At 38.2% G+C, this 22,038-nt stretch overlaps 2 protein-coding genes and 1 non-coding gene across 3 annotated transcripts; 1 reads left to right on the plus strand and 2 right to left on the minus strand.

Annotated features, from left to right (window-relative positions):
- Positions 1–9,019: 9,019 nt before the first annotated feature.
- On the minus strand, positions 9,020–11,815 carry LOC108192479 (geraniol synthase, chloroplastic). Its single transcript, XM_064092067.1, has 9 exons — positions 11,582–11,815; positions 11,020–11,278; positions 10,812–10,910; positions 10,697–10,749; positions 10,209–10,290; positions 9,985–10,083; positions 9,835–9,894; positions 9,321–9,401; positions 9,020–9,243 (listed from the first exon to the last, which is right to left on the minus strand). Exons 1-9 carry the CDS (start codon positions 11,813–11,815, stop codon positions 9,020–9,022), a joined length of 1,191 nt encoding a protein of 396 aa, XP_063948137.1.
- Positions 11,816–15,662: 3,847 nt separating this feature from the next.
- Positions 15,663–18,536, plus strand: LOC135152224 (uncharacterized). The gene is made up of 6 exons (XM_064092068.1): positions 15,663–15,960; positions 16,090–16,211; positions 16,350–16,559; positions 17,016–17,415; positions 17,530–18,058; positions 18,212–18,536. Exons 1-6 carry the CDS (start codon positions 15,663–15,665, stop codon positions 18,534–18,536), a joined length of 1,884 nt encoding a protein of 627 aa, XP_063948138.1.
- Positions 16,092–16,198, minus strand: LOC135152542 (small nucleolar RNA R71). Its single transcript, XR_010291717.1, has one exon. It is a non-coding gene; the product is annotated as a small nucleolar RNA R71 (small nucleolar RNA).
- Positions 18,537–22,038: the final 3,502 nt, after the last annotated feature.

The raw sequence follows: 22,038 nt of genomic DNA on the forward strand, positions 1-22,038 counted from the left end.
CTGCCAGCAATGAACCTGACAACACACAGGTTCATATCCCCGCTGATGTTTCATTTCAACAAACTCTCTCTTCTCCAAACACAACAAACATCACTACTACGAAACCTGTTCGTAAAGTAGCCCGGAAAAGGAGTGGGAGTGCTTTTGTGTCTGAACCCGCAGCTCTGTCTTCTCTAAAGAAGCAAAGGGTGGAAACCTCTAAGACAACTGCAGCCTCATCCTCGCCTTCTCAAAAGGGCTTGGACACTGATATGGCAATACAGTCTCTGGAGTCATTCTCTCAACAGAGTGAACCCATTGAAGTTGACCGTCCAGCCACGGTAATCTGTACAGAGTCAAGCACTGATCTAGCACTCACTCTAGTGCAAAATCAAGCCAATACACAGGTTACTACACTTTCTGAGAGCACAGTTTTTCAAAACCAATTTACTATGTATGAAAAATTTGCTGATCATTCTTTCTTTAATGATCAGGAGCTGCTTGGCAATGTGCAAGTACATCTGCCGTCAATGGCATCCGGAGGACAATTTGTTCCTCCACTACCTTTGAACCCATCTCAGGGAACATTGGTAGTATATACAGGTACATCTGGAGCTATGAGTGAATCGAGTGATGAAAGGCAAACACCGAGCGATACACATGCACGAGAGGCTAGTGAAACAGCTTTGAGTGTACGTGAGGTGAGTGCACACACTAACACAGCTCTTTTTGAGGAACAGATTGCAAGGTTACAAGCTGAACTTGCAAGAATAATTGCTGAGAATGAAAGATTGAAAGGTGCACAACTGGTCACCTTAGAGAAGAAAGTAGAGGAGGAGCCATCCAGTACTTACAGGGATGAGCTTAGAGCTGATATCCAGGGTTTAGCTGTCGAGATGAGATCCAACCATGAGCTCTATATGTCTAAATTTGATGAAATCGACAGCAAACTGGATCAACTTCTCAGTAACTCCAAGTCTGATGATCCAACCTCCAGAGAGGATCCCTCAACTAAGGGGGAGAATAGAGACAAGGGAGGAGAAGACAAAGGAAACAGCTCCAATCAAAGCAATAAAGGGAACACTAACACCAATACTTCTGATTCTGCACCTGGCAGAGAAACTGAAAAGTCTAAAGGCAAGCAACCCATGCATCAACAGGAAGACAATTATGATGCCTTTCCTAAGGAAATGGATGATGATGATGTGTTTGATGCCACTTACTGCCAGAATCAAGAAGATGGTGTATTTGATGAAGCTTATCTGTTCCAGACAGAAGAGGAAGCTGTAGATCTTGAACATGAAGAGTTGGTGAAAAAGTTCAAGATGGAAAATGAAGCTAGGAAGCGAAAGCTCAGGGACTTTCAGAAGCTCCTAGAAGACAAGCTGATTACTGAAGAAGAAATCAAGAAGGAAAAGCAGAAAATCTATGATGCTGCCTGTGTGCAGAAGAATCTTGATATTAAGCACAAAGTTGGTAAGAGTTGGGACATTGCACGGAGAATCATCAATGGACCTCAAAGGGAACCCTTCGACGACAAGAAGTTCATGTCTTTGATCTATGATCTAAGGGAGGTAAACCCTGATGAGGATTTATTTATGCATGCCCTATCTCTTGAACTGTGGTACATTACAGTTGCTGTCAGGAACTTGCTAGATGAATGGGAGCTTATCATTTATACCAGGAGGAACGGGACATTCAGACTCTCAGTTGAATTCTTAAAGTCATTTACAGTAACTGAGCTCTGGGTGCTTCGTAACAAAGTTAAAAGAAGCTCTAATTTGAATGAACTCCTTCGAGACAAGCTGATGGAACATGCTGAATTCAATAGTCCTCAGATTGTCAAGAAACCTTATTGTTTGAAGTTCATCAATGACGACGTCATAAATACTGTGTATTTGAATGATGAAGCATTCCCAAAGTATCCTGTGAACCAACTGATCCTTGCATCTACTCTCCTACGAACCAAGGGATTCGCTTCTAAAGAGAAGGCTGATGCTGATAGTGTTATCTCTGACTATTGTCTTCGGAATGGTATTTCTAAATACACAAGGAAGATGAAGCAAGTCAAGAAGACTCAGCCTGCTGACTTTCAGGAGGACCCTGTGGATCTGGAAGTAATGCACCAACTGGCTCTGGCTAACGAAAGGAAGAAACGTGGTGAAGCCACTACTGCAGAAAAGCCATCCAGGGAAGAACCTTCAACTCCTATTCTTCACAGTTCTGATACTGAAGAAGGAGAAGTTGATCTGTAGATTTATATAGGGTATTGTAATATATGTTCTAAATGAACACCCCTTTTGTAATCTACTTATATGTTTGAATCTGGTGAATGTCTAATGAATACCAGAAACTTTTGCTATTTATCTTTCAATGTTTAATCCTTTGTCTTATCAGTTAGTTGAGTTATCCTCTCGATAATTTGCATGTTATGTTAACAAACAAATAGGGGGAGATTGAAAGGCATATGTTAAGCCTATTTGTATTTAAGAGGAATCAACTCAACTCTGATAAGAAAGCAAGTAAATAGCAAGTACTATTATCCGGAATCCGTACGAAGAACGTCAAATGATTTATTGAAGATTTTATGTCAGAAGAATTTCAGGATGCTGCTGCAAACCACTGGAAGAAGTTCATTAATATGATCAAGCCTCAGTGTACAAATAATCTTTTGTAGCACGTCCAGAAGATCAGAAGGTATAAAGTTTAAATACTTTATTTATTCAGAAGATTCCATATTGTGTCAACAAATGAAGATGAACTAAGAAGACGAAGAATCGACGAACAAGCCACCGCCTAATTGTTTAATTGACAAGGAATATTTAATTCAGCTAGTTACAGATGAACCAGACAGTACATTTGTGTATCAGCTCATCCGGTTAAATATTCTGAGTCAAGAGAAGGTGGTCGTTCAATCAAGTCGAAGATCATAATTATTTAAAGAAGACTGAAGACTCTGCTGAAGAAGGAAAAGGATAATTAATTATCTAATTAATTATTTCACTTCTCAAAATAATTATATTGGATGTGTAATTTATTTATTAAATTAATTCTATCTCGAATTAATTTAATTTATGAATCTATGCTTTTAAAATAATTAAGTGAATATTAATTGGTTAATTAATTAAAGGGAAAATGGATTGTCTACTTGAAATACACAAGGAAAGACAATCTATTTGATTGTCTAGTTGAAAAACAAGAAGGAAAGACAATCTAGTTGATTGTCTAAGTGTTAAACTACAAGGAAAGACAATCCAAGGCATTGTCTTGCTAAAACAAGCAAGGTAAGACAATCCAGTGGATTGTCTTGCTGTTTTAAGCAAGGTAAGACAATCCAAAGGATTGTCTTACCGACTGTTGCCTTCACACAACACGGCAAGACAATCTCCTAGATTGTCTTACCGCATTTCTCCCCCTCCTTGACACGGGAAGACAATCTCTGAGATTGTCTTACCGATTGTTGCATTGTCTTGCCTTGGTAGCTTGCAAGACAATCCTTGTGATTGTCTTGCCGATTGTAGAACAGTAAGACAATCTCCTAGATTGTCTTACCGCACTTCTCAATTGTCTTACCGACCCCTAGATTGTCTTGCCCACGGATTTCATTGTCTTACTAGTTGTAGACAATTAATTTAATTGTCTTACAAGCTCTAAAATAGCAAGACAAAGTGCCAAATTGTCTTAGCAAGCTAGGGATTGTCTTTGCCACCATTGTCTTACTAGTTCAAGGGTTTTGCCTATAAATATGGCTCTCCCTCATTCATTTCTTCTTGTTCAAAGTATTGTAAAGCTTTCAAGTTGTGCTAAACTTGCTATTCGTTAAATCCGCAGTTTACTGTGCTTTGATCATTCGGTTGTTTTGTTCCGCTGAGTTAGAATACTTTCTGTCAAATTTATTCTACGAACTAGTGGACATTAAAACGAACCATATTAATTATATAACGACTTAAAACATTGTTATATTAATTAATCTTAATCTGATTAACAAGTTACATTCCAATCAGATTTATTCCGCCGCGATTATTTTGTGACGATTGTATTCAACCCCCCCTTCTACAATCGTTCCTGGACCTAACAAATCCTCATACCAATCACCACACAATTCCCCTCTACATCAAACACGTCAATCACAATCATTTGAAGACGAACCTCAGGAATACAACTTCTTCGAAGCTCAACCGTCTTCATCTGAACCTCTACCACAACAACAACACACCCACTACATTCCACAAACACAATCAACCTCCCAACCTTTACCTGCTGACTCAACATCAAATCCAGAGTTGCAGTCCTTTCGACAGGACCTACAGGTAGCTCAGGTACTTTCTGACCTCTCATCTAATTTTAATGTTGATGCATCAGATTTTGTTGGTGACCTTGATTTTGTTTTCCAGACTACCAGCAATGAACCTGACAACACACATGTTCATATCCAAGCTGACGAATTCATTCAACCAACTCTTTCTTCTGCAAACACTGCAATCATCACTACTACTCAACCTATTCATAAGATTGCCAGAAAGAGAAGCTCAAGCAGTTTGACGAGTCAACCCGCAGCTCTGTCTTCCATTAAGAAGCCTAGGTTGGAAGCCCTGGAGACAACTGCAGCCTCATCCTTGCCTTCCCAAAAAGGCTTGGACTTAGAACAGGCAATGAAACAGTCTCTGGACTCATTCTCTCAACAGAATGAAGCCATTGAAGTTGACCGCTCTGCCACGGTACCCTGTACAGAGTCAAGCACTGCGCTAGCACTCACGCTAGTGCAAGACCAAACAAATACACAGGTTACTATGTTTACTGATTGCACAGATTTTCAAAACCAGTTTATCATGTATGAAAACTTTTCTGATCAAACTTTCTTTTCTGATCAGGCGGTACTTGGCAATGTGCAAGTAAACTTGCCCTCACAGGCTTCCGGAGGACAATTTGTTCCTCCACTACCTTTGAACCCATCTCAGGGGGCATTGGTAGTTTATACAGGTACAGCTGGAAGAGTGCAAACAATGAGTGATGAAAGGCAAACACCGAGCGATACACATGCACGTGAGGCTAGTGAAACAGCTATGAGTGTACGTGAGGTGAGTGCACACACTGACCCGGCTCTGTTTGAGGAACAAATGTCTAAGCTTAGAGCTGAATTAGCCCGGATGATAGCTGAAAATGAGAGGCTAAAGGGTGCACAGTTGGTGACCCTAGAGAAGAAAGCTGATGAAAGGCCATCCAGTTCTTCCAGGGATGAGCTTAGAGGAGAAATTCATGAGTTGACTGTCGAAATGAGATCTAATCATGCACTGTATATGTCAAAATTTGATGATATCGACAGAAAACTGGATCAACTCCTAAAGAACTCAAAGTCAGATGCTGATACCTCCAGAGAGGATCCCTCAACTAAGGGGGAGAATAGAGGAGATAGAAGAGAAAGAGACAAAGGTGACAGAGATGACAGGGGAAATAGTTCAAATCAAAGCAACAAAGGGAATACTTCTGAATCTGCTCCTGACAATTCTGAAAAGTCAAAAGGCAAAGAGCCGTTACATCAATCTGATGATGTCTTTAATTCTGATAATTATGATGACTTTCCACAAGACATGGATGATGATGACGTCTTCGATGCTACATACCGTCAAGCAGAGGAAGAAGGCAAATTTGAGGAGAGCTATTTATTCCAGGATGAAGAACCTGTTGATCCTGAACACGAAGAAAATGTCCGGAAGTTTAAAGCTGAGAATGAAGCTAGGAAGCGTAAGCTTCGAGATTACCAGAAACTTCTAGAGGACAAGTTGATAACAGAAGAGCAAATCAAGAAAGAAAAGCAGAAAATCTATGATGCTGCGTGCAAGCAGAAGAATCTTGATATAAAAAGGAAAGTTGGAAAAAGCTGGGACATCGCAAAGAGGATTTTCAATGGACCTCAAAGGGAGCCTTTTAATGACAGAAAGTTCTTATCTCTGATCTACGATCTTCGAGAGGTAAACCCTGACGAGGATATTTTTATGCATGCCTTCGCTTTAGAAATTGATTACTTGACTGTTGGAGTCAATAACTTGCTAGAACAGTGGGAGCTGATTGTATATACACAGAGAAATGGTTCATTCAGGTTATCTGTTGAATTTCTTAAATCATTCTCTGTGTCTGAGCTCTGGGTACTTCGCAATAAGGTAAAGCGATGCTCCAACCTGAACGAACTCCTTCGTGACAAACTGTTGGATTGTGCTGTCTTCAACAGTCCACAGGTTGTCAAGAATCCATATTGTGTAAAGTTCGTTCACAAGGAGCTATTAAGCACTGTCTATCTGAATGAAGAGGCTTTATCAAAGTATCCTGCTAAGCAACTGGCTCTAGCATCCACTCTACTTCGAACCAAGGGCTTCGCTTCTAAAGCCAAGTCTGATGCTGATGATGTGATTCTAGCTTACTGCACCCGAAGGAATATTTCTCAATATTTCCAGAGGATGAAGAATGTTACAAAGGCTCAGCCATCGGACTTCCAGGAAGACCCTGTAGAGATGGAAGTGTTACATCAACTGGCTCTGGCACGGGAACATAAGAAGCGTGGTGAGTCCACTACATCAGAAGTGCCAACCAGAGAAGAACCATCAACTCCTGTCCTTCACAGTTCAGATATCGAAGAAGGAGAAGTTGATCTTTAGATTTGATAAGGAATTTGTAATATATGTTCAGTAAGAACATCCTTATGTAATCTAATGTACTTGTTTGAATTCTGGTGAATGTTTAATGAAATACCAGAAACTTTTTGCTATTTACAATTCATGTTTAATCCTTTGTCTTATCAGTTAGTTGAGTTATCCTCTCGATAATTTGCATATTATGTTAACAAACAAATAGGGGGAGATTGAAAGGCATATGTTTAGCCTATTTGTATTTAAGAGTATCAACTCAACTCTGATAAGAAAGAAAGTAAATTAGCAAGCACTATTGAAGGAATCCGTACGAAGAACGTCAAGTGATTTATTAAAATCATATGTCTGAAGAATTTCAGGATGCTGCTGCACACCACTGAAAGAAGTTCATTAATATGTTCAAGCCTCAGTGTACAAATAATATTTTGTAGCACGTCCAGAAGTCCAGAAGGTATAAAGTTTTAATACTTTATTTATTCAGAAGATTCCAAACTATTTCTACTTATGAAGAAGAACTACGAAGACAAAGACTCGATGAACAAGCCACTTCACAAATGTTTAATTGATAAAGAATATTTGATTCAGCTAGATACAGATGAACCAGACAGTACATTTGTGTGTCAGCTACTCATATTAAATATTCTGCATCAACAATAGGTGGTCGTTCAATCAAGACAAAGAATCAGATCTTTTAAAAGGAAGTCAGAAGACCTGCTGCTGAAGAAGTGCTCAATATAATTATTCTTTTAATTAATTCACACTCGAATTAATTTAATTTATGAATTTATATAATTAATATAATTAAGTGGATAATTATTGGATTAATTATATAAGGAAAATCATTTTTTTTATATGCTTTTTGGGCACGGTATGACAATCTAATTGATTTTCATACCGCACCATGACTTGTGCCTATGTCAGACGGCATGACAAACCATTTGGTTTGTCATACCGAATGATTAAGGCATGACAATGGTGATTGTCATACCGAAATCACAAGGTATGACAATCCCTTGAATTGTCATACCGTTTGTCATACCACATGAAGACTTAGCCTCCAAGTTTCGATTGTCATACCTTCCCACTGATTGTCATACCGTTTGTCATACGGATGTCATACCTATTCAAAGACAGCATGACAATGCTTGTAATTGTCATACCTTCCCTTGTATTGTCATTCTGATTGTCATACCTTCCCTTAGATTGTCATACCTTCTCACTTGTGCCATGACAATGCTTCTAATTGTCATACCTTTTGTCATAACACTTGTGTAATTGTCATAGAGCTTCCTAAGGGTTGTCATGCCTAGCTTTGTCATATTAGTTCAATGGTTTGCCTATAAATATGGCTTCACCACTTCATTTGTTCTTGTTCATTGCATTGTAAAGCTTTCAAGTTGTGCTAAACTTGCTATTGTTTAATCCACAGTTTTCTGTGCTTTGATCACTCGGTTGTTTTAATCCGCTAAGTTAGAATACTTCCTGTCGAATTTATTCTACGAACTAGTGGACTTTAAAACGAACCATATTAATTATATAACGACTTAAAAATTGTTATATTAATTAATTTAAATCTGATTACAAGTTAAACTCTAATCAGATTATTCCGCCGCGATTATTTTGTGACGATTGTATTCAACCCCCCCCCCTTCTACAATCGTATCTGGACCTAACAGTTACATAAATTAGCATTTTAAAAAGAAAGGCCCAACAACAAATACTGATATAGTGGTTGGGGGTTGGCCTAACAGTGAATGGTTCTCGGGCAGTAAAAAAAATTAATTTCAACCGTTACACATCAATCTATCACTGGGGTTTTATACACTTTAAGCTGTCTCTCTCCAAAATTTGTAAAGTTCTTGTCTGATTCGGATTTTGATTCCGATGAAATTGTATGTTACTCTCTACTTGTACCATCGCATTTTTCTTTCTGTACTTGTATTACTGATTTTTTCTGTACAATTAAACAGCGCATTCCGCCGTTGTTCTGCACTAAGATTGCTGACTACTTCCCCTCGCATGTGAAATTGTTGTTCCGAGATGGTTATCATAAGTGGGTTCCATTTTCTCGTTCTCGTTCGGTGTTCTATGATATGCATGAGGTGTATGATCATTTCGAGATTTGGAGAGGGCAAATAATCATATTTGAGTATGTGAAACCTTTTGAATTTAACGTTTTCATCTTGGGTGTGGATTTGTGCGAGCTTGAGTATCTTCCCAAACCTGGTAATTAGTTTCCCCATATAAACTGCTGGTTTTGCTTTTTAAAAAAGAGGTCAATATTAAGTCTGTTAACTTTTTTGTTTATTTTAAATATAAGTTATAATGGGCGATGGAGTTTCGAAGTTCGACCACATACTCAGCTGTGTTGAAACATGTGTTGATGAAGTGGTAAGGTTTTAATTTTCTTGCAATCGCCAATCCCTTTTTATTTGTAATCTGTTAATGGTTTTGTTTTTGGCAGGATGTTCCACTGTTCTCTTCTTACCGGATAACTTCAAACCTTTACCCTTTTTCTTTAATTCTGATTGAATATGGAGAGGGGTTCTGGAACTTCCGCTTAACAGGGTGTTTGGACATATTGGAGACAGAACAGACCTTCTCCTACTCAATGTATTATCACCTAGAAAATAAAAACTACTATAAGGACTAATTATTTGTAAACACAAAAGGCAAATTGCATTCCTGTTTATAACTTACATGGTTTAGATTTGCTTGAGGACAATGATGTTAATCTAGACTGGAACATATTCTCTTTCATGGATCCAAAATCAGAGATCCCTGTATAAACGAAAAATAACATGTACACAACCCTTAACCATGAGTTATCTCGATAATAAATCAAATTGACAAACTTAAAACACTAATGGCAAACAAAAACAGAAAAATTCTTCATGTCCAGAATAACCATTGAAATAATTTGCCATGTATTTTTCCGAAAAATAAAATGTACACAACCCTTAACCATGAGTTTTTTCGCTAACAAATCAAATGGACATACTGAAAACACTAATGGCAAACAAAAACACATCATTTATTCATGTCCATACAAAACATTATAATAATTTACCATTTATTTTCGAAAATTAACATGTACACAACCCTTAACCATGAGTTATCTCGATAACAAATCAAATTGACAAACTGAAAACACTAATGGCATACAAAAACAGAGAATATATTCATGTCCATATAAACCATTAAAATAATTTACCATGTCTTTCCGAAGAATCAACATGAGGAGTGTCTCTAATAGAACTATATTCTTCATCAACTGCAGAAAAACATCAATCACTTTTCTGTTACTGTTTAGATTATATTGAATACATAATTTTAAAAACAGCAAGTGGTTGGATAATATAACCTATCTTCTTAAAGTACTCCTCTGTTAAATCACTGCCCAACACAACTTTGGATTTCCGAGGACTTCTATTCTCTTTCATCATTTCAAGTCCATAACTAACTGAAATACATTAATGAAGCAAACTCAAACACTTTAACTATTAATGGCGATCAAGAAATACATTGATGAATAAAAGACAAAAGAAATCTTGTATGTGGGCAAAGTACAACACATTCAATACTCACAAACATTAGACAGGAGCGAATCTTTTCTTCGTTTCTTCTCACTACCTCCACAATCATCAACAGCATCTTCCATCGAAATAAGCTATCAAAAAACGCACAAAGTAAACTAAAATGTAAGATAAATCAAAACCCAAAAAATCGTTGAGCATCAAGAAACTTACAAATGAAATCGCTGTGCTCCAGAGTCTCCTCCAAAAATTAAGCTGTGTAACAAATGAGTATTTTCTTGCATCTAACATGATTTTGGGATTAACAAAATACACAATCCCAAGGTTAAAAGTACGCTGATTTCAAATTAAGGGTTTAAGGAGAGGACACGCACGCTTGGGTAGGCTTGCTTTGTCCAGATATTAAGCACCTGCCGTGTGTTTCACCGTAATGGAAATGTAATAGCTGTAAGTTTTGTTGGATACTGTCCAAAGAGGGACAGCTGTTTAAGGTAGCCACGTGCATACCTTGTTTTGTAAGTATAAGTTTATAATTTATACGCCATTCTCAGTAAATACGGTGGCTTTTCGGAGGACATAAGCGTAAAAACACCCTTGAAAAGGATTCAGGCAATATACTTTAAAGGGATTAAAGGGATGTCTTCCCCTTGGAAACCAAAGAAAGATGCTTCATACAAGCTGAGCAACCCCTTCAAATCCTCACGCAGAGTGTCCTTGAAATGACCTGTTTCATCTGTAAACTTCTGGAACACGTCTGTCAACAACAAAAAAAAATAAGAATCTGAGATGATATCTAATTAGGCCCTACTTCCAACACATGTGAGAGCCGGAACATGGGATTGAACATCCGGAGATGGCCAAACCTTGTGACACGGAATATCCATGCTCCCGGAGAATCCTGAACCGTAGAGCTGTTAAATGAAGGTCATCGTCCAATCCTGAATCAGCCTTACAAAGAGCATCAATTGATTGCTTTATATCTTCCTGGAACAGACAATTCAACCCAAGCCTTTGAACAGAGTCCAGCAACTCAAGCCTGGCTAATGGAACATCAGTTTCTGCATGAATGAGACCTCTGATATCTTCCTTCAACTCATCCACCTGGCTTACATATTTCTTTTCCTGCAGAAACAACAAAATTTACATGCACATATAAATAATGCAACTCATCACAAACATGCAACATCTAAATAGATATATATTCCCAATATTTATCAAATCCATAAATAAAAATCGTGACATATTAAACAAATATTGACTTAAACAACCTGTTTTAATCAAATCAGCTTTTAAATTGAATTTGTATTTTGTATTTCTATTCTAGCTGTCTTTTATAATTTAGTGCAACTATAATTGAGCTTCTTATGAGACCATGTTCTTTCTAACCGGTTTTGAGATTCTAGAAGAACGGGTAACTTAACATACATCATAATTACTGGAAAGTGACTTGACAAGATTGTAGTCCCAGAAACAGCTTGGTGCATAGTTAGCACTTCTTCTGGAGGCTGAACCTTCATCGCGGTCAATAGTAGTGACCGGAGTTGTAATGCACTGAACTGGTTTGGTAGAACGAACTTTAGAAGCATTCCTTGCTAAAGGAAGAGGCATGCGAGGAGGTGCAGTAGCTAGGAATGGTGAAAACAGACCTTGGAGAGCCATGTTCTCTGGTATGGCCTCTTTGTCTCAGGTAAAATGCTAGTATATTTCATGCCAATATAAATTGCACTATTTATATAGATTGTGAGAAATGTCTAGAAGATCATCATAGAGTGGTCAATTGGTCACAATTTGAAAAAAAATATGCATTGTCTCTCTATTTTAATGGATTTAGCACCAACATGAAGAAAAATTACTTCCTTTCTCCAACATTTTCCTATTTTAGGGCAGCTAGCTAGTTTGACATTTGAGGTTAAATTAGGTTAAATTAAGTGCGTGTTGAATTACATTTTTCATAATATACTTTTTTGAGAAACTTTTTCATAATATATTTACTTAATGATTTTTTTTCTAAAAAAGGTAGCTTCTCACGTGTTTAAATAATCTTTTAATATTTTTTATACACTATCATTGTTTTATTGTTTAGATATATAAAATACATTGTGTTGATATAAATTTTTTAATATTGATACTTGATTTTATTCTAAAATTTGATTTTTGATAAATCACGTTTCGAGACGGTGTTATTATATTTTTATAAATTTCATTAAAAAGAGAAATAATTTTTAACTTTTAAAAGAAGTTACAATAGAGCGGTCAATTTGAAAAAGAATACAAGATTCAATAATTGTAGCGATTCATTGTGCCGACATATATTCAAAAATGTGAGATCCAATTTTAAGAGATAATTGAAAGACTTTTCTATAAGAGGATTAATTAAAAAAAAGTACTTCCGATACAAAACTGGATATATACTTTCTTTACAAAATAATATGTGTTAATTAAATTTTGATGGGAAAGACCATGTATTCACGTAAATATCACTACTTTAATTAAATGTACCACCTCGAGCTCCATTGACATGTCTGTAGAAGTTGTTATACATTGTACATTATCAAACCTCATTAAAAAAATTATTATTTTTATATTATAATTCAAAATAAATAAATATTAAAATAAAATTATTAAACAGTTATCTGATTTGTACAACAGCACTTTTTTTACGAGCACTTTTTCTCACCTCACATCAATTTTTAACGGCATTTCTAAACAGACTCTAAAATATTTTATCTAATTATATAACAGGTCTAGGGTTTTTTTTGTATGTCTTCTGCAATTTTCTTTATCTGATTTTTAATGTTTGAATTATATTATTGACTCAAATTCAAACGTTAACCTGACTAGGATATATTTAAAGAGGCCAAGAACATCCACTTAGCAGCACTCCTGTATATATCGCATCATGGCAATGCTCCTTAGTCTGTGAATTTTGGTAGGAGTTTCTCTGCAACTCGTTCTATGCTAAAGCCAACATCTCCTGCAAATGCAAAGCAGGCCCGCGGTAAAGATTTGAGTGTATTAGACGAATTTTAAAAATTGTACCCCTCATTTTCAACATGGTAAAGAAAAATTTTATATGCATTCAAATTATACAATAACACTATCATAACATTTTTTCTTGAAACAACACAATCATAACATAATTAAAAATATTAATTTAAGATTAATATCACCATTAATTCAAATATATATAAATATATAAATGTATAATTTTACCATTATATATCATACACACATAATTTTTTAGATATAACTAAAATTGAAATAGTAGTGTCCTAGTCAATCGCCTTGATCCTCATGCAAAGCCATCATCCACTCCCAGAAAACTTAACCATACCGCTGGTTTCGATGACAGAAGAAAAAAATGCTTTGTCTCCCTATTTTAACGGATTCAGCACCAACATGAAGAAAAATTACTTCCTTTCTCCAGTAATTTCCCATTTTAGGGCGGCTAGTTTGACATTTGAGAGTTGAGACCAATTAAATGCTTATCGTTGCATTACTTTTTAGAATATACATTATAAAACAATTAGTACAGCTAAAGCACCTTTCTTGATAAATTTTTATATTAATATTTCATCTTGTTTTCGATTTTGATTTTTTTATGCTGTATTTCAAGACGACGTTATCATATTTTTATAAATTTCTTAATATGAGAAATAATTTTTTTTTTTTGAAACAATGAGAAATAAATTTATAATTTTTGAAAGAAGTTACAATATTATAGAAATTCATGGTGGCTGTATTTTAAAAAATTGAACATTACATTACTAATTAATAATCAAAAAATTACCCTTACAAATTAAAATAATAATAATCAAATTATTATATTGTATAAAAATTTTGCATATTTTTGTAACATATACTTGCGCAGTAAGAGGGAAATCACAAAACTCAAAATCTTCAAGAATTAGAGATAATCAAATATACTGAAAATATTCTCTAACATGGGTTTAAATACCTTAAATACTGATAAGTGGATTTTATATCCACTTGGAAGCATTCGTTTTGACTTAAATTAATGAAATGCCCTCAAGCTTTTGATATTTTTGATATGTTTTAGTATTGTGTTGTGTAGGTTTCTTGGAAGGTGGACGAAGAGTAGATTCATAGCTTTCATTGAAAAAAAACGGCGAAGCAATCGGATGCACGAGTTGGAAGGAGGACGAAGAGGAGATTCATAGCTTTCATTGGAAAAAAACGGCGAAGCAATCGGATGCACGAGGAGAGAGTTATGGGTAAAGAAGCGTCGGCTGCGCGTGTTGACTTTGTGAGGTGCCCGCCTGAGATGTGAGGCGCACGCCTCACACTCTGGGCGGGATTTTTGGCCAATTTTGATCGTTTTTGATCCGTTTGAAGGTCCGCTCGCTGCGGAAGTAAAATAAAGGCTTGGGGAACCAAAAACATAACCTAGAATCATTCCAAGGAGCACGTGACGGCTACGGAGAAGATCGAGATCGAGTTTCATAGTTTTTACTTTTGTAATTCTTCGAAGTAGGCGTAACTTGGATGCTCATTCGGATTTGTTTCGAAACTCTTGTTTTACTCTTTTGATATTGTTTAGACTATTCAGAACCATGTTTACTCTTATTCCCATGATGATGAGAAGTTCGATTATGAACTAATCATTATCGTGGGATTCTAGCGGTTTTATGTATGGATTTCAGTAGTTGATTTGCCTTAATTATTTGTGTGATTAATGTTTGATTTCTTCGTATTGGTTGTGCTTATTCTTCTTGGATGCGTAGCTAACATCTAAGTGGTGGGTTAATCTTTATTGAAGCGACAGTGGGTATATTGATTTAGAACTTGCCATGCGAACATAGGATTATATATTCGATATACGTGATTAGTGGTGTGATTTTAACCATCTTGCATCGCCCTATGTAATCTTGATAGATAACTTGTTCTTCAACCGTTATGTTTTCAAATTCTATAGACATATAGGGTCTAAGCATAATTGGTGTCTGTTTACCTTCTATCTTAATTGTGGATGTGTAGCAGTATGGTGCACATATAACGACAGTTAGCGTGTATTAGTTTCGTGTTATCTGATTAGTTATCAATCATCACATATCGATAAGGCATAACTCTGAAGGAAGTATATAATGAAGTTAGAATCCCATGTTTTTATTCTCATTAGTAAATCATTATTCTCTTAGTTTATAATTCTTAGTTTCATGATTCGAATTGAATTAGTTAAGTTAGATTACCAAAACTCAATTTGTGACTTGTCTAAGCATTATTCAATAACCATACATTGTTGCATAAGTGCATATTACTTGATACACCAGTCTCTGTGGGAATGAACTGAATTTGATTCTATACTACTTGTGACCACGTACGCTTGCGTGATTTTGTGCGAACAAGTTTTTGGCGTCGGTGCCGGGGACTCGGTGTTAATTTTAGTTTATGTGCTTGTCATCAGGGGTCGTTAAAGTTCATTGACTTGGATTTTTTTTCTCACTTCAGTTCGTTTGTGTGTGTTTCAGGTACTTGAGTGACGTGTATGCGAACATGTTCTCAGGCTCATAAGGAAGCATTGGTTAAGGAAGAAACGGTAGAGAATACTACAATGGGTGACCAACTACCAGAGGCGAATGATGCTAAGGCTCTTAAGGATTTCTCTGAGCCGAAAATCGCGGCCACCACTTTCGAAATCAGACCGGGCACGATTCGGATGGTTCAGAACTCTGTTCAGTTTGGGGGTTCTCCAACGGAGGATCCTAATATGCATATTCGGGATTTCATCGAGATCTATGACACTTTTAAGTTTAATGGAGTTACCGAAGATGCTATCAAACTGAGTATGTTCCCATTCTCTCAGAGGGATAAAGCTAAGGGATGGTTGCATTCTCTTCCTGCAGGATCTATTACGACATGGGAGGATCTGGCTCAGAAATTTCTTACTAAGTTCTTCCCTATGGCCAAAACAGCTGCAATCAGGAATTCTATCACTCAATTCTCTCAACAATCTGGTGAAACTCTTTGTGAAGCTTGGGAACGCTACAAAGAGATGCTTCAAAAGTGCCCACATCATGGGATGCCTGATTGGATGGTTATCAATTGCTTCTATAATGGCTTGGGTCCTCAATCGAGGTCAATGCTCGATGCAGCATCAGGTGGAGCTCTATGGGCTAAGAGCAATGATGAGGCTTATGAGTTGATCGAGATGATGGCTACAAACGAATATCAGAATCCTACTCAGCGTCTTCATCATGGCAAGGCAGCAGGAATTCTAGATGTTGTTGCTACTACAGCTTTAACTGCTCAGCTTAAGGCTCTTACTATGAAGGTGGATTCTTTGGCAAATCTGGGAAATCAGCAGCCACCTTCAGTTTGCGAGCTTTGTGATGGTGCACATTCTTCTGATCAGTGTGCTATATCTAGTGAATCCACTCAGTTTGTGAGCAACTTCCAGAAGTCTCAACAGCCAGCTCCTGCCACTTATCATCCCAATAATCGGAATCATCCGAATTTCAGCTGGAGCAATAATCATAACTTCATGCCACAACAGCAGCAACAGTTTCAGCAGCAAGGAGCTAGACCTTTCAACCCTTCTGGTTTTTAACAACAGTTTGCACCGAAGCAGCAATTCCATCCACCTGGATTCCAGCAAAAAAATCGTGGGGTGGCTGGACAGTCTTCCAACGAAAGATCTGAATGGGAAGAGATGAAATTAATAATTAAAAGCCAAGCGGTGTCAATCAAGACTTTGGAGAACCAGATTGGGCAGATTGCTAACGCGTTGATAAACAGACCATAAAGAATTCTTCTTAGTGATACCGAGGCCAATCCGGGTAAGAAAGAGATGAAGGAACAGGTGCAGGCTGTCACCTTGAGGTCCGGAAAGGTTACGAAGGAAAAAGAATCATCAACAGAGCGAAACAAGGAAGAGAGTGATCAACAGGTTGAAACACCCGTGCTCTCATCTAAGTCAGATAGTGAAAAAACTGTTGTTGAAGCTTATAAGAATGAAATCAACGAGGAAGCAAGCAAGGAATCAACCGAGAAGTCTAGTCCTAAAGCTGATATTGGGGTCAAGCAAGTATATCCACCACCCCCTTTTCCGAAGAGACTTCAGAAGCTTAAGCTCGACAAACAATTCGCTAAATTTCTAGAGGTTTTCAAGAAATTACAAATCAACATACCTTTTGCGGAGGCTCCAGAACAAATGTCGAGTTATGGTAATTTTATGAAAGGTATTCTATCTCGGAAACTCAAACTTGAGGAATTGGAGACTGTGGCTTTGACCGAGGAGTGTAGTGCTGTGTTGCAGCAGAAATTGCCCCCGAAGCTGAAGGATCCGGGAAGTTTCACAATCCCGTGTACTATTGGGCAATTGTCATTCGACAAGTGTTTATGTGATTTGGGAGCTATCATAATTTTGATGCCCATGTCTATTTTCGTGCAACTTGGTCTTCCGGAGCTGAAACCTACTAATATGTCTTTGCAACTGGCTGATCGTTCGATTACATATCCAAGGGGGATAGTTGAAGATGTGTTGGTAAAGGTGGACAAGCTAATCTTCCCTGCTGATTTTTTCATTCTCGACTTTGAGGAAGATAAGAAGATTCCTATCATCTTGGGAAGACCATTCCTTGCGACAGGGCGGACGTTGATTGATGTTCAAAAGGGGGAACTCACGATGAGAGTTCAAGATCAAATGGTCACTTTCAACGTGTTCAATGATATAAAACTTCCATCAGATGAGGAGGAATGCTTTAAAGTGGATGTGCTCGAAGCTGCAGCTCACTCGGAAATTGACAACAGGCTGAAAACTGACATCTTGGAAAGGGTTCTATCAGGAGACTCGGAATTCAGAGATGAGGAAGAAGAACATCTTCAATACTTAAATGCTTCTCCTTGGAGAAGAAGGATGGATACTCCAATTGAATCTCTTGGGTGATCGGAGTTGAAAGATTCTCATGAACATTTGAAACCATCCATTGTCGAAGCTCCTAAACTTGAGCTCAAGCAACTTCCCGAACACCTAAGGTATGCCTTTCTTAGCGAAGCTTCTACATTAACTGTGATTATTGAATCTAACCTTTCAAGTATCGAGGAAGAAAAGCTTTTGAGAATTCTTAGGGAATTCAAATCAGCCATTGGATGGACTATCGCAGATATCAAGGGAATCAGCCCTTCTTCTTGTCAACACAAAATTCTGATCGAGGAGGGTAGTAAACGCACTGTTGAGCGTCAAAGAAGACTCAATCCAATCATGAAAGAAGTGGTGAAGAAGGAGATTCTTAAGTGGCTTGATGCCGGTATTATTTATCCAATCTCGGATAGTTCTTGGGTGAGCCCTGTTCACAGTGTACCTAAGAAAGGAGGCATGACCGTGGTAGCTAATGAGAAAAATGAGCTCATTCCGACTTGAACAGTCACAGGTTGGAGAATATGCATGGATTATCGGAAGCTCAACAAAGCCACCAGAAAAGATCACTTTTCGTTGCCTTTCATTGATCAGATGCTTGATAGGTTGGCCGGTCATGAGTACTATTGTCTTCTTGATGGGTATTCGGGATATAATCAGATTTTTATTGCACCAGAGGATCAGGAGAAGACTACTTTCACTTGCCCTTTTGGCACATTTGCTTTCCGGCGTCTTTCTTTTGAACTTTGTGGTGCACTAGCAACTTTTCAGGGATGCATGATGGCTATTTTCTCCGAGATGATTGGTACCAATGTCGAGGTATTCATGGACGACTTTTCTCTGTTTGGTTCTTCTTATGATGAATGCTTGAGCAACTTGACGATGGTGCTAAAAAGATGTGTGGAAACTAATCTCGTTCTTAATTGGGAAAAATGCCACTTCATGGTTCAAGAAGGCATCATTCTTGGGCATAAAGTTTCGAACAAGGGCCTTAAGGTAGATAAAGCTAAGGTGGAGACAATTGAAAATCTTCTTCCACCAATTTCAGTAAAGGGGATTCGGAGTTTTCTTGGTCACGCGGAGTTCTATCGACGATTCATCAAGGATTTCTCTAAAATCACCAAACATTTGTGCAACTTGTTAGAGAATGATGTGCCTTTCAAATTTGATGAAGAGTGTTTGGCTGCATTCGAAACTCTCAAGAAGAAATTAACTACAGTACCTGTTATTACTGCACCCGATTGGAATGAGCCATTCGAGATGATGTGTGACGCTAGTGACTATGCAGTGGGAGCCGTCTCTGGTCAGAGAAAGAACAACATCTTTCATGTGATTTACTATGCTAGTAAGACTCTCAATGGTGCTCAGCTGAATTACACTACTACGGAGAAGGAGCTGCTGGCTATTGTTTATGGATTCGAAAAATTCAGGTCTTATTTGCTTGGGACGAAGGTGTTGGTTTACACTGATCATGCTGCTATTCGATATCTGGTATCGAAGAAAGACTCAAAACCTCGGTTGATTCGATGGGTTCTTTTGCTTCAGGAATTCAAGTTGGAGATCAAGGATAGAGAAGGTGCTGAAAATCAGGTGGCTGATCAGCTTTCTCGGTTGGAAGATCAAGCGCGAGCATCCAAAGACACCACTTTGATCAACGAATCATTTCCTGATGAGCAACTATTTGGAGTCCAAGAATAAGAGCCATGGTTTGCGGATATAGTGAATTATCTTGTGAGTAATGTCATTCCTCCCGATTTGTCTTATGCTCAAAAGAAAAAGTTTCTTCATGAGGCGAAGTGGTATCGTTGGGATGAGCCATTCTTGTTTGGACAAGGTTCAGATCAAATTATCAGAAGGTGCATTCCATACAGTGAGATTGAAGGAATTTTGCAAGCTTACCACGACTCCACTTATAGAGGACACTATGGAGGACAGAAGACATCTGCTCGTATTCTTCTGGCGGGTTTCTTTTGGCCTACGCTCTTTAAAGACGCTCATTAGTTTGTGTTGAAGTGCGATCGTTGTCAAAGGGTTGGTAATATCTCTCGAAGAGATGAAATGCCCCTTAATGTACTTTTTGAGGTTGAAATTTTCGATGTGTGGGGCATAGACTTCATGGGACCATTTATCTCGTCTTGCAATAATCTCTACATTCTTCTTGCTGTGGATTACGTGTCTAAATGGGTTGAAGTCAAGGCTTTACCAACCAACACAGCTGCAGTAGTCATCAGTTTCCTTCAGAAGAACATATTCACTCGCTTTGGTACTCCTCGATTTATAATCAGTGATGAGGGATCACACTTTTTCAATCGCAAGTTCACAGCGCTGATGGAACGGTTTGGTATCAATCATAGAGTTGCCACTACATATCATCCTCAAACGAATGGGCAAGCTGAGGTATCTAATCGTGAAATCAAGCGAATCTTGGAGAAAGTGGTGAGTCCTTCGAGGAAAGATTGGGCATTGAAACTTGATGAGGACGTCTGGGCCTATAGAACAGCTTACAAGACTCCATTGGGGATGTCTCCTTTTCAGTTGGTCTATGGAAAGGCATGTCATTTGCCAGCGGAATTAGAGCATAAAGCTTATTGGGCTCCAAAGAAATTGAACTTTGATATGACAGCTGCTGGTGAGAAACGAATGCTTCAATTAAATGAACTCGACGAGTTCAGGCTTCAGGCGTACGAGAACAACAAACTTTACAAGGAAAAAGTCAAGAGATTGCATGATAAGAAGTTGGTGCAAAAAGAGTTCTTCATTGACCAACAAGTTCTACTTTATAACTCTCGTCTCAGACTATTTTCGGGGAAGTTGAATTCTAGATGGTCTGGTCCTTTCACTATTAAGATGGTGTTTCCACATGGAGAAATTGAAATCTTTGAGACAACACTGGATAAAGCATTTAAAGTGAATGGTCAGAGATTAAAGCCATATTTCGGAGAAACGGTGAATCGTGAGTCGGTAAGCATCGTTCTCGCTATTGTTTGATTCTTGGGACTTCACGTCAAGCTAATGACATTAAACAAGCGCTTCGTGGGAGGCAACCCACGCATTTTCGAATTTTTACTTATAAAAATAAAAATAAAAAAATTAGGACTTAGATTTATTTTTTTTGGGTTCATCCACACTGGTGGAATGGGGCTGCCGCGCCACACACCAGGCGGGCGCCTCAAACCACCAGAAGCCACCCGAAAAAAACCAAAAAAAATGATTTTCACACTGCCAGCGCCAGGCGGCCGCATGAGCGGCGCGCCTGCGTGGCTCTCGCAGAACAGCTGCTGCTTTGTAAAAAAAAATTGGTTTTGCCCCATTGTTTTACAATCCCAGCTGCGTTCTTGACTTCCCAGCCACCTTATCCCCCCTTTTCTAAACCTAAACCCACCCCAAAATCCCTCTAGACATACCCAATTTCACGCCTTCCAATTCCAACTAATCCCTACATATACATACACCTATATATACATATATCATCCCCAATTTCCTCTCTTTTCACAAACTCTCTCTAATCTCTCTACCACCATCAACACATTCAATTCCATGGCACCCAAACGAGCTAGGAGGTTCGAGAGTAGTAATGTTCAAGCCGATAGTACGGACTCATCGAGTATGGATTTCGGGGTTATCAAATTCTCAACTCCGGAGGCTGAAGCGGAATTTACTCGGCTTTTGGGTAAGCGAATTGCGAAGGAGATGGGTTTCTTACCTCCACCGGGTGATGGGGAATTGGTGCAGATGATTCAAGAAAGGGGTTGGGAGTCGTTTTGTGAGGCACCGGGGGCGGTGCCGATGAGCATTGTGCGGGAATTCTATGCAAATGCTCGGGCGGATCAAAATGGGTATTCGGTTGTTCGGGGTATGACTGTGGACTACACTTTGGATGCGATCTGCCGGATTGTTGGGGGTACAAAGATGGAGCCAACGCAGGATGATTGGGTGCGTAAGTCAAAGCACTTGATGGATTTGGATCAAATCATCCATGAGCTGTGTTTCCCGGGCACTGAGTCGA

This window comes from Daucus carota, chromosome 4 (assembly GCF_001625215.2).
Source record: "Daucus carota subsp. sativus chromosome 4, DH1 v3.0, whole genome shotgun sequence".
NCBI lineage: Eukaryota > Viridiplantae > Streptophyta > Magnoliopsida > Apiales > Apiaceae > Daucus > Daucus carota.

Excerpts from the sequence above, each read along its gene's own strand:
- LOC108192479 (XM_064092067.1), bottom strand. The coding sequence starts at position 11,815 with ATGGCTCTCCAAGGTCTGTTTTCACCATTCCTAGCTACTGCACCTCCT. Across the intron at positions 10,911-11,019 it reads TGGATATTCCGTGTCACAAG|ACGTGTTCCAGAAGTTTACA; the intron begins GTTTGGCCATCT and ends TGTTGTTGACAG. Across the intron at positions 9,895-9,984 it reads GGAGTACTTTAAGAAGATAG|TTGATGAAGAATATAGTTCT; the intron begins GTTATATTATCC and ends GTTTTTCTGCAG.
- LOC135152224 (XM_064092068.1), top strand. The coding sequence starts at position 15,663 with ATGCGAACATGTTCTCAGGCTCATAAGGAAGCATTGGTTAAGGAAGAA. Across the intron at positions 15,961-16,089 it reads CGAAGATGCTATCAAACTGA|CTGCAATCAGGAATTCTATC; the intron begins GTATGTTCCCAT and ends TGGCCAAAACAG. Across the intron at positions 16,560-17,015 it reads CTAGTGAATCCACTCAGTTT|GAAAAAGAATCATCAACAGA; the intron begins GTGAGCAACTTC and ends AAGGTTACGAAG.